Here is a 15297-nt window from a genome sequence, read left to right on the forward strand (position 1 = left end):
TCGTCTTCTCTTATTGATTGTAGAACATTTTGAAAATGTAGAATAGAAAAAATGCACATTTTTAACAAAAATTGGTAATCTTTTCGTCTCTTTTTGACATTTTTTATTTTAGAACAAATATGCAAATGCAATAGCTGATGGGCTCGAGTTGTGTATTATTTTGGTAAGGAAATACATATCAACGTCAACCATGATAATGAAGCCTTTTATCTATGACAGCAGCAAAAGCTACAAGATGATTTCTCAAAAACAACAATAAGGAAATTTCTAAAGGTACTTGTTGGTGCAAATTTCCTTATTCGTTTACTTACGCATATTTTTCATTTTTCTCGAGGCACTTTATAATTCCCATCACAAATCAGAGACTCTGGGTATGTTTGTGCAACAGTGTGTGCATATTTGGTGGCTTTGCCGTATGTGTGGAGTCCAAATTTGTATATTTATCAAAGAAACTGAGCCTGGTAGATGAATCAGAACTATATTACTACAAAAGCAAGAAAAATAATGATATGAGCTTAACCGAAACTATAACTATCCCAAGCAAAATTCTCACATGTTGATTGGACTTCTACACCAGTTGGAATATGCTAAATGAAAGAAATCTTGCCCGGCTTCTTGGAAGACGATGGGCAGGAGACAAGTAGATCCTCGTCATCAATTAATAGTCCGGGTGATGATTCAAGGAACAAAGGAATCACATCCACACCCGCTAAGCTAGCCTACAACGTATTAGCCATAGTGATGCAACTATAGTATATAATACGGGCTTTCATATCAAGAGTTTGAGGGTCAATAACCAATTCTAAAACTGAACAAGATATTTGAAGATGCGGGGTATAGAACTGAGAGCCAAACTCACTAGTCAAAATGATAAACACTGCATGCACGTGTTTGGCTTAGCCTAAAAATTTCATTGAAAAATAAATAAGTAGGTTATAAAATAAAATTAAAGATTTTGGTTGGTCAAAGTTGGAATAAGCTGCACCTACTTTGAAAATAATTCCCACCTTACTGCCCAGATAACTTTTTTTTTTTTTAGTTCTAAGTAAGAAAACTGCATTAAATAAGTTTGGAAACAAAACTTTACTTAGAAGTAAGCTTATCAAACACGCATAGATTCTTGTGGTTTTTTTGCCACCATATAATAGCCGCTTCTTGTTCTGATATTTTAGCAACACTATAAGTTCTCAAACCAAGATATGCCTAGCTATAACTTGTGGAAATTCCGTGCACAAATCAATATGCAGTATGTCATAAGTTTTTCCTTATTATAAATATCAATGTATTTATATGTTGACAAAGCTGGTGAAGAATGTTCACATCTAATGTAATCATGCATCTTATTCTTATTATTCGTTTACTTACGCATATTTTTCATTTTTCTCGAGGCACTTTATAATTCCCATCACAAATCAGAGACTCTGGGTATGTTTGTGCAACAGTGTGTGCATATTTGGTGGCTTTGCCGTATGTGTGGAGTCCAAATTTGTATATTTATCAAAGAAACTGAGCCTGGTAGATGAATCAGAACTATATTACTACAAAAGCAAGAAAAATAATGATATGAGCTTAACCGAAACTATAACTATCCCAAGCAAAATTCTCACATGTTGATTGGACTTCTACACCAGTTGGAATATGCTAAATGAAAGAAATCTTGCCCGGCTTCTTGGAAGACGATGGGCAGGAGACAAGTAGATCCTCGTCATCAATTAATAGTCCGGGTGATGATTCAAGGAACAAAGGAATCACATCCACACCCGCTAAGCTAGCCTACAACGTATTAGCCATAGTGATGCAACTATAGTATATAATACGGGCTTTCATATCAAGAGTTTGAGGGTCAATAACCAATTCTAAAACTGAACAAGATATTTGAAGATGCGGGGTATAGAACTGAGAGCCAAACTCACTAGTCAAAATGATAAACACTGCATGCACGTGTTTGGCTTAGCCTAAAAATTTCATTGAAAAATAAATAAGTAGGTTATAAAATAAAATTAAAGATTTTGGTTGGTCAAAGTTGGAATAAGCTGCACCTACTTTGAAAATAATTCCCACCTTACTGCCCAGATAACTTTTTTTTTTTTTAGTTCTAAGTAAGAAAACTGCATTAAATAAGTTTGGAAACAAAACTTTACTTAGAAGTAAGCTTACCAAACACGCATAGATTCTTGTGGTTTTTTTGCCACCATATAATAGCCGCTTCTTGTTCTGATATTTTAGCAACACTATAAGTTCTCAAACCAAGATATGCCTGGCTATAACTTGTGGAAATTCCGTACACAAATCAATATGCAGTATGTCATAAGTTTTTCCTTATTATAAATATCAATGTATTTATATGTTGACAAATCTGGTGAAGAATGTTCACATCTAATGTAATCATGCATCTTATTCTTATCTAAGGTATTAGTATACCAAATTTTTCATGAAACTGAAAAACCTAATTGATTGTTCCTTACAGTATCTTTCGCCTGTCCTTAATTTTTGATAACCACTATGTCAAAGCCTATTCTAGTACCCTATTTTCCATTAGAAATTTGCCCAACATTACAATAAATTAATTTTCATTAACCATGATATTATGTATAATAGTGTTCTTCTATTGCAACTATTCAAACGTGATGTGGTCATGGTCAGATTTCCTGTTGTTCACTAAATGATCCTAGAGATTGTAAGTCATTTTTCATGAGCACATAACATTCATCAATTCTTCCAAAAGATAGCAATGACCTGAAAAATGGCAAAAAAGGATTCATGTCCCATGTTATAGGGAATAAGGTTAGGTTTATTATTGTTTTAAATAACATCTACCAAATAGATAATACAGAAATTATCAATAAAAATACGAAAGTGTCATTTCTTTTGCAATCAATTTACAGTAAAAAGTTCATCACAATTATGAAATTTCTAGGTCCTTTGTAATAGTAATGGAAATTCTTACCCCAGGGTAACTAAATTCACTCTTATGATTTCCAATTATTCGGTGAACACCTCTTTCCCTGATAGATAGCCATAAGCATATTTGAATTCGAATTCAATTGTTGCTGACTTGATACCTCCATTCTTTGCAGGACATCTCTCAACTAACCTCACTGCATGACCTTGCTTTTCAGCTCATTTCATGTACATTCTAGTGAGTTGTCTGGCCCATGTTTGAATAAAATTTACATCAAGATCTTAATGGAGAGGACCCAGTTCTGTTAAAAAAAAAAAATTACAACTTACTACTAATGAGATGAAAGTACACCTTTTCCAAAAATATCAAGTACCTTATATCCTTTAGTACATTAATGGAGGAAATGGTCCTTGCAAGGCTAGAGATGAAGAAGCTGATCCAAGTAGCCAACTATACTGAAAGTCTACTATGGTTTAGAGGTTTGTTTCAAACTTACTCATACAATGAATATACGAATAATGCAAAAAAATTAAAAAGAAAAAAGAAAAAAAGGAACACATCATAGCACATCAAAATAGGTTTATCCAATGAAAAAGCAATGAATTAGTTACCAATTTGAAATAATTGCAACTATTCATTAGCTGAAACACCAAAACAATTGATAAAAACATAAAGCCAGATTTAAAAAGAAGATAAAAGGAACTACGATTACCAGTAATGAATCATAGACAATCACATTGACCATGTAAGAAGGCTCAAAGAATGGATTAAATCGAGTTATTCATGTATGTAGTAGAAACTCTCTAGAAAGTGCTCCTGGACAGTCCTATTCTTGAACCTACAAGCAAATCAATAAAAGATTTGTTTTAATTAATAGCTTATGGCTACAAAGTAAAACTTTAGAGAGTCAAGGTTAAAAGCAGATTGTAGAATAATAAATATGTTTTGCTAAGTTAAATCATCCCTCACTGATGAGTTATAAAGGGCATTATATTTAAAAGAACAGTGACTCTACAGAAAAGCATAAAGTCTCAAACCACGAACCTCTGAGTAAACATCTCCACATCTAGTTTCAATTTTGAGAATTGTCTTCAGAAGTTTAAGAAGATTTGTGGCCAATAGAAAGTAGACCCCATGAGAGTTCTTTTGTTTTGGTATGGATATTTTTCTCAAGCTTAACTTACAAGTCACCTCAAGGTTTTTTGATGCATTTTTCAAATTGATCATTTGTACTTTGAAAAGGGGGAAATAAATTCAAACTTGAACCTTAAGCCCCCGTTTGATTCCCATTCTTATAAAAATGAGAATGAAAAATAAAGTCGTTATGAGACCCACACTAGAGAGAGGAAGTGAAATATAGTGGCTTCATGTGATGGATAACGGTTGTATTTTTTTTTTTTTTTGGCCAAAGAATGGGAAACAAATGGGGCCTCAGTGTTTTTTTTTTTAATTTGTTATTTCATTTTTTTAGAACATGGATTAAAAAGGAAAAAAATAAATAAATTCAAATTTGAACCTTATTTGGTCCGTTTGGTAGTGATTATGAGAATAGTTTTTTTAATCGTTAAAGAGAAAAGTGATTTCACTTGTGAAAGAAGATGTAAAAAATGACGGCTGATTTAGGGAAGTAATGGTCAAAAAATTGAACTTTTGGGGTGAAAAATCAGAAACAAACGAGGTTAATGTTAATTTATTATATTTTGTATATTGATTCGAAAATTTTTGATATCATATCACATGTAAAAATATCTTAATAAAATGATGTAAATTATACTAAGAAATTTATTGTGAAAAACAATAAACAATAATAAAATAATAGAAAAACTTTAAAGAAAAAACGAGTTGTGCGTCTCTTTTTGAGAAGCTCGTTAAATTATTTTCAATGTTCAAACTATTTTTATTTGGACTATTTGATATGTCTACAATATAGCTCTTGAAAGAGCTTTAAGATGATATAGACGATTTATGAATTTGATTGGCATATGATGGTAAGCAAAATTTTAAAGTTTGCATGTTATCGAAATTTTCGAAATACTAGTTTGTAACGACTATTTGACGCGTCGTAATTGATGCTATGAATTGACTGTTTCCTGCGCCGTTAACAATGTAAGAACTAGGCCGTGAGCATTTCGAAATGGTATTAAAAATGTAATATTTCGATTTTGTTTGACATTTCATAATGACCCTGAAAATTGAGACAAAAATGAATCATTTATATACAAAGGATGGGAGATAAAGGCGGGGCGGGTGTGGCGTGGGAAAAGAAGGAATGGGTGGATAAAAAGTTTAAAGGGTGGGGTCGGGTGTAGGAGGAAAAATAAAAAGTTAAAAGACAACCAAAGACCCTGCAATGTGGCACAGAACAATCCTGTTGATATCTAGTGGAGCCAATTTTAAAAGGTGAGAGCATGTTTGGTAGAAAAGAAATTGTTTATTTACAACGTGAGGCCTACAAAATATGGGCACCAAAATCTACCCAAGTGTGAAAATTTCCCCAAATGGTTCAATGTGAAAATTGTTACGAATTAAATTATAAGAAATTTTTAAAATTAAAAATTTGATTCCCTTTGATTATACAAGAATATGTAAAGCTGAGCATGTCTTGAAGTATGAGAGATCATTCTTTTACTGATCGCTCAATTAAAATTTATTATTTTTTCTAAATTTATGCACGACCTAATAGACTCCATTTAACATGGCATTGATGTCAAAGTAGATTAAACCGGAAGAATTAATGATTTTAGCAAAATAAATAGATATCATATATTTTCTAAAACGTGCTGAAAATAGCAAACTTTTGCAACTACAGAGCTTGTATGGAGATCATTGATTTAGGAAGTCTTGTAGTGAGGAAAAACGGCAAAATACGTCTGTACCGTAGTAAGGGCAATGATGAACATTGCACCCATAAAAGCCAAGAAAGCCCAATGACTTCTAAAATGGTCGTGTATCCATTCAGCCATCCAGACTTGTGCTTTACTCTGGCAATGTTTCTCAATCTGCGTCCGAACATCTCCATATACATCACCATCAAATGCCAAATTATTAGATATCTCATTAAAGAGTCGTGCCAATTCTTCGTCACTGCCTAAATTGTTGAGAAGAATTTTTCTTTTCCGGAGCTCTTTAACATCATCGACATGATCAATGAGTGAATCCATCAGGCAAATGTATGACATAATGCGATAATCATAAGGGCCATTGAGAGACGTTTCATAAGCCGCCAAGTTTGATAAAGATTTTGTTGAATCTTCCACCACGATTGGACTAAGTGTAAGAGTACCAGAAATAAGATGAGATTTGAACTTTACATCAGTAAAAGGGTCAGTGTGACTTGGTCTGAAATGAATTCCTGCTGATTTAAGCTCCGTTACTGAACGATACGAATACCATTCGACAAAATTCTCCTTGTTTTTGTCTTCAGGAGATGATTCGACGAGCCATTCCGGAAGTAGATGTAGAAGGCGTTTGAAACATTTCTTCTCGTTTTTGTCTTCAGGAGATGGCTCGATGAGCTTGTTTTTGTCTTCAGGAGATGATCCGATGAGCCATTCCCGAAGTAGATGTAGAAGGCGTTTGAAACATTTCTTCTCGTTTTTGTCTTCAGGAGATGACCAGATGAGCCGTTCCCGAAATAGATATAGAAGGTGAGGTGCTTCCGTATCTATTTCCAATTTCTCCTTTTCCTGAGGTGACATTATGTGGGCCGTCTGAAGGAAATCCTGAATCAACTCTCTCCCAATTTCATCTTCGAACATGGAATCCATCAAAACTTTTAGTACTAGTAAAGGAATTTGATTCTCTAGCAAGAACAAGTCATACCTCACAATAACAAGCAGTTGGTGACCCGAAGGCCGCAGTAGGTCTTCTTCAGTTAGATTTCTTCTAGTTACAAATAAGATAATTTGAAGCACAAAGCAAGCATCAAGAAACATAATTTTGTTGAACGATCTATCATCATAGTTTTCAGTCGAGCCTTTCTTATAGCATTTGCGGGCACTTTTACCCACCTTTGCCACCTCCTCGTATAAACGTTCGAGGGATACTTGATGACTACTATGGTCATGACACAATTTTTGCGCAATTGCAATTTTTAGCTGCTCGAATTCTTCGAGCCCTGGCTGTCCATGATGATAAGGGCCTATCGAAACTAGAAGAGGTTCATAACATTTTTTGTTGGATTCTATGTCACGCAGCAGTGATGGAACCCTTTGTATTTGGGGTTTGTCTGTTGTGTCGTGAACATAATTCTCTACAAAATTCAGCCACTCATCCTTGGATTTGGATATGCTGCTGCTTGACTCTTGTGATTTTGGATCAGTTTGAGTGATTTCAGCACTTTGGTTATCTCCTTTGGTTCCAACCGTTGTCATTCCCTGGATGTTAGCATAAAATTGCATAGACATATTTATTATCTATTAGCAGCATGTTTGATAAAATATCAACTTTTTAACGAGTCAAATTTCAATTTTAAAGACACATTTCGTAGAACCCACAATTTTAATATTTTCAACCATACATTTTATAACGGCAGGCATAGGCTCTGAAATATGCGATTCTTTGTAACGACATAAAATTTGTGTCCGAACTGTTATATTATATGTATTATTTGCTTTGGAGAGCATATGCCCTCTTATCCATCACGGATTTTGATTGCGTTACTTAGGATTCACACCTCATTGGTACTAATTTGTAACAATCCTAGCTTGATTTTTTGTCACATCCCCAAGACCTATTTTGAGTTCAAATCTTGGAGGAATCAACCAAAAAAATAAATAAATAAAAAATAAAAAAAGAAAGGGAGAAGACTTTTGTACCTTAATTTTGCTTTATTAAGTCGGTCTACTTTCTAAATTCGTCAAAATACAATTTTATATTATCAAAATTGTCAGGAAAATAATTATGGATCTTATTTTTCTTAATCAAGGCTGTAAGCTGACTTCAAAAATTGTTAAATCATAAATCTGTTTGGTGGATATTAAAACTAGATTTTGTGTAATGTTATTCAGTGCTAGTAGCAACCCCCCCAACCCCACATCACTGAGTGAATCCATTAACCAAATTATCAAAAACCAATTATTACTTGTTCTGCATACATGCAAATAATCTGAAATTTCTTGAACGCTAGAAAATTCAAGAATTTAACGTACTGCTCTTTTCTGCGGCTGCTTGTGCGTTTACAAGTAATTGAGCACACAAACTCCTGAAATAAAAAATTAGATTTCATTTAAAGCTGACATAGACAAAACCAAAAAATTCATTTAAGTTAGAATAATAGATTTTATTTGACATTATTCTTGTCTAATTAAATAAATTTACATAAAGATAAAAATATAGGATTTTTTAATAAATATATAAAAATGGTATATGAAAATAGCAGCTCTCTATGAAATTTAGCAAATAAAAATCATCGTAATCCAGATGTCAACAAAAGGCATTTTGCAAAATAACAACCAAAAAAATTGAAATAATATGTTAATTAAAGACCGAGTCAACAAATTGTACCAACTAGAAAAGTCTAGTTTCTCTCTCTCGTTCATCTAACTATTGCTGAACACGTTAAGAGAGATGGAATGAATCACTTCTTGGGGTGAGCAAACACAATATTTATTAATGGAAAAAGCTATTTGTACATCATGCTATACAATGTGGTATACAACCCCCTCACATGTTGAGGGGTCCCACATGAATATTAAATTTGTGGGCCCCCTCATTGTGAGGGACTGTAAGTGTTGTACACTAAGCAGCTCTCATTTATTAATAGGCCGCTGGTATCCAAGCCTATAAGACTCAGTGACCGAACCTTAGGCATGAAAGTTTACCAGAACCAGCCCTCTGATTGACCACCTAAAGCCCCAAATTAAGAATTGTTTGGGAGCTCACACACTTAACTTAGGTACCTCGTAGTTCATACAGCACTTAAAATGAGTGATTGAGTTTTTAATTTATTTTAAAATGGCTTCGTGGTTCAGATAACCTCAAACATGCTTGTTAAAAAGTGAAATTTAGATTTAAATTCTCAATCGTCAATTATTTTTAACTCATAGTACTCATACAACGATTTGTATAACAGAAAAATATATATTGAATATAACAAGTAATTATTTATTTATTGTAAATATTATGTATTTTTTCCAATAATCTTAAAACACATGTATTTCCAATAGATTCCACAATCTCTCCCAAACAAACGCTAACATTACCTCAAATCAATCATTGTACATACGTCATTACGTTGCGATTGCTGTACAATCGTTGTTACTGTGTATAATAGCCGAGAAAGGAGAAGCACAAATGAGCTTGATTCAAAAAAAAAAAAAGCTCGAGTTAACTCTGCTCCAAGTTTGTTCGTACGAACCAAAACTCGAGCCAAGCCTCAAAAACAAAATTTGGTTTGAGCCTGGACCAGCTCGAAAACCTCAAGAGCTGAAATACGAGCCAGCTTAGGGATGACAACGGTTCGGTTTCGGTTCGGTTCGGCCAAAACCATTATCGAACCATCAAATTTTTTGCCATACTATAACCGCACCATAACCATGTAAATTGGTTCGGTTCGATTTGTATCTCGGTTCGACTCGATTCGATTCGATTCGGTTAATAATCACGAAAATAAATTATTTTTATAGGTCCATCCGTCAAATTGATATAAAACAATTTATGAAAAGAGCGTCAGTGAAAATAAAAACACAATATTCCAAACGAAAATGCAAACATTATCCCAAATTCTATGTTAGGACCTTCCTCTTGCTGCTCACGCTGATTCCCGTGCTCAGTTAACCATTAAAACCGAGTTCAACATCAAAACTGGAAGAACCCATACCGCCGGCTACTTCTTCTTCCTATGGTTGCTTTCTTCTCTTGCTTGGTTGATTCAATCCACACACTTAGGATGGATACCACTCAGGTAAGGTTCACAAAGACTCAAGCAGTTTGGGTGGAGAAGAAATTACGAAGAAGATGAAGGCATAAGACACGGCTGGACACGGCTTGGACACGGCAGTTTCTTCTTCCTCACGGCTTCAATTTTGGACGGTACCAACAAAGGCAAAGACACCAATATATATAGTAAGTCAAGTGGCCAACATAAGGTAAGTCGGGATATGGTAAGTAGGCTCGACTAGGGTTAACTTCCAATGGAAGAAATCAACAAGCCACAAAGAATATTAGCCGTCCAATAGGTAAGGCAACGTTCGGTCGGTTCATCCATTATTCGATGTTGAATTATCGTTCAGTCATTTATGTCGACTGAAAAAATTGGTTCTCATCATCGCCCGGGGGTCGTTTGACAACATAATGTCTAACATTCTAATTGCAAAATACAAATTTAACAAACAATAATATGAATATAACAATACTAAACTTTTCCTTCATTCTTGATTCTTGTGCAGTGTATTTACTTGATTCATGCTCAATAATTTAAAAGTTTCAACCTTAATTTATATTCAATCTTCATTCTTCCCCACAACTTTTACTAGCATAGGTCGGCCCTCAAAATTGATTTCTATATAGTAAATAAGAAATGTAAGCAGAGAATACAATGATACTACCTAATTCAGAATAGTTTTAACTAAAATTTAAATAAAAAGATATTCCTCTTCGTCAACTTCCCCCTCGCTAAACCTTACTATCCTAATAAAAGAATTTTTTAAGCGAGTAATCGGTTCGATTTAGGTTCGACGGCATAAATACTATACCCGCACCACCACGAATCGGTTCATTAAAATCAAATATTATATCCATCCCATTGCACCATGGGTTCAGTTTTTTTCGCCCTATTCGATTCAGTTAATCGCAATTTTTGATTTTAACGGTTCAAATTGCCATCCCTAAGCCAGCTCGTGAAGGTTGCTTTATTGCAGGTAAATAACTAGTAAATATTAGCAATTAAGAATCATGGGATGTGCAAAGGTCCTGTACGCTGCTAGGGGAACTAGATGTCCCGCTAGCAATGATTGAATAATCCAGCAATTAATTAAGGGCCATGCTAGATGGACAAGGGCACGTCAGCCTTGTCCGTCTAGGGCGTCAGGATAGGCACCTTGCCTTTACGGGGTGCCAATACACCAATTAATTAGCCTGAAAAGGTCGTTTAGTTTCACGTGTACCTAGAAAGTGGTAACGTGTAAAGATTTTGATGACAAATGAACTTGCAACGCGGTCACCAATATTCGTCATCACAACTATAGGTGGGCCATTACGTACATTATCTTTCATATTGAAGAATTTATGCAAATAAAGTAGAATTTTGACGGATAATTGTTGAATATATGAGATAACAAAAATCATATTAGATTTAGAACTTGACAAGAAATTTGAAAAACTTTATTTTTATATCCAATTCACCCTTGAAAAATAACCTATGATTATTCAATGCAACAAAAGATTAGATAACATGCAATAATGATTAGTTGTAAAATGTGTCTATTTTAACAATTAGATATAATTAGAAAAAAATATATAAGGTAGAGATAAATGTAACAAACAGGAACAATATTTAAGAAAATCCCTTAGGTGAGGTGGAGTGGGGGTACCTTTTATTTGATCGAGGATAGGCAGCAAACTTATGTTTGAGTAATAAGTTAAACAATGTTTCTACATATGAAACATTTTCTTGTATTTATACTTGTCATAGAAAGTGAATATCTTAGACAAACTTAATTTTGTAGAATCACTTTAGAAAACTTCCTAATTAATTTTCAGCAAGTTATAAGCAAAGAATAATAGCATTATGCTGTTCTTTAAATTATTTTCCTTTTTTTTTCCCCTTCACTTCTCCATTTTAAGTGCGTAAATGAATAGTAAAATTGTATATATTTAATTAAGATAAATTGAGAAGTCGAGCGAGATTACAAGCTTCGAGCAATACTTTTAGAGTTTGGTTGAGAAATTATTTTTGAAAATCCTTATTTTTCAAAAGTATTTTCAATCACATATTTTATAGGACTTATAATTTGAATTTCTTATAAAAATTATTTTTACTTGAAAATTTTTTCTCCCAAACAAGTTTTTAATTTGACCCCAAACAAACAGAACATAAACTACAAATAGTATGATATGTACAAACTTAAGATACATCAATTTGGTAACTTGCTAAATAGATTTCAGGAAAAAAAAAATTACAACATATGGAAAATCGTCCAACAAGGGGCTAAACTTAGAGTCTGAGTGAGCAAAATAGTTCCGTTACATATATTGTCTAAAAGAATTATAGAATTGATTTCAAAAGAGCTTAGTACAATATTAAAGTTCGACTTGAAAAAGCAAAAATATTGAGGTGTATGTCACAAGTATATTCTCGTTCCGAAAGATCTCTCCTTAAATTTATTTTAATTTCACCATGTAACAATTTGGTTACAAATCTTGTGTTCATTATAATGGACATCATATTATATACTCTTTTACATGTTTGGTAAGGTAGAAAATATAATATTAAATAAAATTAAAGAAAAGAGTAAGTTGAAATTTTGACCATTATCATGTGCAGTCGAGTCTAATAGTGCATAATATATATTATTTATACAAAAAATGTTATGGTCTCCTTTGTTCATCTCTTTGTGTTACGAACAAGTAAAAAACGAATGGACCAAGCAATGTAAGTAACGTAAGAGTATGCCAATCCTAGAGTTGTATATGACACAAAAGGAACTATTTTAGACAACTTTAAAAAAGCTTAGAATTGTGCTAGGAACTATCTTTTTAACATCACAAGTTATCATATATAAAACATGTTATGGTCCCCTTTGTTCATCTCTTTCGGCTACTAACGAGTAAAAAACGAATGGACCAAGCAATATAAGTAATGTAAGAGTATGCCAATCCTAGTGTTGTATATGACACAAAAGGAACTATTTTAAACAACTTTAAAAAAGCTTAGAATTGTGCAAGGAACTATCTTTTTAATATCACAAGTTCTCATATATAAAATATGTTATGGTCTCCTTTGTTCATCTCTAAACAACTTTAAAAAAATCTTAGAATTGTGCTAGGAACTATCTTTTTAATATCACAAGTTTAGAATATTAACCCGCTACACCATGCAAATCTTAAAAATAATTTATTTAGTTCTTGTTTGATTTAGATAAAAATTTAATTTTTAGCTGATTTTGATAAAAATTAATAGAGCCCATAAAATATATGGTTAAAATAAATTCTTGATTTTGACTTAGATGTTAATAAACTTTTATAGATAAACCAAATAAGAGATTGTTTTTGATGTTATAAATTCTCCTTTGTATTTTGTCAAAATTTTAAAATCCAAAGTAAAAATAGGAATGTTTCCTCTCTATTATAGGAGGATAAAAGAAAATTTGAGATCTATAAGAATGCAAATTTCGTTTATTGATTGCGTGAAGGTTATTACTAACTATACGTTCATAACATATTTAATAAGGTGGAGTTAATAATATTACACATTATTAAAAAGGAAAAAAAATAATAATATTATGTATTGTATAACTTTAATCATATTGTAAACCAAACACGTCATTAGTGACGGAATTTAACAAAAATGGCGAATAAAATGGTTGGATCTTCCTTCAACTTGTCAAAAAAGTTAGTTAACAAAATAATATATTGAACTTGAAACCATAATGTGTAACAAATTAAATTGAGGCATGGTCATCTCTCTTTCCTTAGGGAGATTTGGGATTAAGTTGACTAGACTTATACAAGTGTATATAATAATGTCTTTCCATATATTAGTGTAATTTTTGCACCAATTATTTTATCAAATGATATGAATTTGGTTTTCAATAAAAATGTATAAATGAAAAAGTATATTTGTTCTGAACTTCTCCACTCACTGAGCTATCAACTCATAAAAATGCGACGTTGTTAAGAAAGAAAAATAAGTTTAAGTTTTGAGAGGTTTACACGTTTGACAATAAAAGCCTGACTATATCTTTATTCGCCTCTTTACGTGGTACTTATAAGTTAGATCAAGGAGATCAAACAACTCATAAATATAAAGTAACAATATGTAGAATTTTCACTTGTAAATCCTAGAATTTAATATGTTTCACAAAAGCAACTTTGTACTATATGTCTTTGAAATATCACAAGTTAAGAATACCAACATGCTAAATACGAGGAATACTCAATAAAACTTTATAGCATAATCAAGTTTTTAGTTATCGCAACTTATTTACTATATCTTCAAAATTTTACAGTTTCTCTAAAGTAAATATAGGAATATTGTTGTAACCATAGAAGAACGATAATAGAAATTCTAGATTTTAAGCTTACAATTTTAGTTTATCAAGTGCGTGGATGTTATATCAATGACTCACAAACATTTTGACATGTTTACAAATGTGAATTTAACAGTATTATTCTAACAAGCATCATGCTTGTTTCGTGCTTTTTCAACTCCTCTTCGATATACCATCTTGATCCAATCCAATCCAATCTGGTTGAGAGAAAAGGATTTGATTAGCTTCATAACAAGTTTTCGAACAAGTTTGAAGAGAATTTGGTCTACAATGTTAAGATATAATTCAAAAGTTGCTAATTCATAAGGATTCCATCTAATGATAGAAAAATATAGGCAACATTACAACAATATAACTATCTTGAGATTTGCAATTTAATTAAAAAGTTGATTAAAGAAAATGAGGGTTGGAGTCTTGTTCTCAATAATTTTTTGAGCAGACACATGAAAAGAATCCACCGTTCGGTTAATTGCTATATCAACACGAAATCCACTTAACTCGACCATTAACACCATTTATGTCAAAATATAAAATATAATAAGGGTATGAAGTCTATCAAATTTCTAAAGGAATTTTGTCGTTGAAAAAAAAAAAAGGGTACGAAATCAGTCAAATTCAAGTAGTTCTCCCCATAGTACTTAACTGACCCACGACATGTTACTAAGAAAAGATAAGAGTAACCTTTCAACAAAAAAATACTTGTACTTAAAACAGGCACATTAACTAAATTATTATTCTAAACAACACTTGCAATGACTGATAGGGTTTTCATTCCATTCAGGTGATTCAAAATAAAAATGGTAAACTCATGTGATAGTGTTACTCTTGAGTTCTAGGCTATTTCACCATCTTAAAAATCAATATTTATTTATAAACTCAACTTGAGACATGAGAAAAATTAAAAGATCACTTAAGTAAAGTTGATAGCCTTGGGAATAGTGTTTTCTGAATTGACAACTGATAGAAAGTCAAATTATTTCTCCTTCGACAGAAATAAAGATACCGTAATGCAAGTAAAAAATGTTGTACAAGATGCAAGAATACTTTCTATTGAGTTCAAAAGCTGGTATCGACTCAAGACATTCACTTCAAATGATAGACTATATAAATATGCTTTCGTTTGTATACGAATAAATAAATGCAAATATTATCCAAGCAAACGATAGCCCTCTCCCCCTTCTCTCT

General features: G+C 32.5%; 1 protein-coding gene across 1 annotated transcript; it reads right to left on the reverse strand.

The window, feature by feature from the left end:
- Window positions 1-5706: 5706 nt before the first annotated feature.
- Window positions 5707-7332, reverse strand: LOC111365971 (UPF0481 protein At3g47200-like). The gene has a single exon (XM_022986561.1). The coding sequence runs from the start codon at window positions 7306-7308 to the stop codon at window positions 5734-5736; it is 1575 nt and encodes a 524-aa protein (XP_022842329.1). The 5' UTR covers window positions 7309-7332; the 3' UTR covers window positions 5707-5733.
- Window positions 7333-15297: the final 7965 nt, after the last annotated feature.

This window comes from Olea europaea, chromosome 17 (assembly GCF_002742605.1).
Source record: "Olea europaea var. sylvestris chromosome 17, O_europaea_v1, whole genome shotgun sequence".
Classification (NCBI taxonomy): domain Eukaryota; kingdom Viridiplantae; phylum Streptophyta; class Magnoliopsida; order Lamiales; family Oleaceae; genus Olea; species Olea europaea.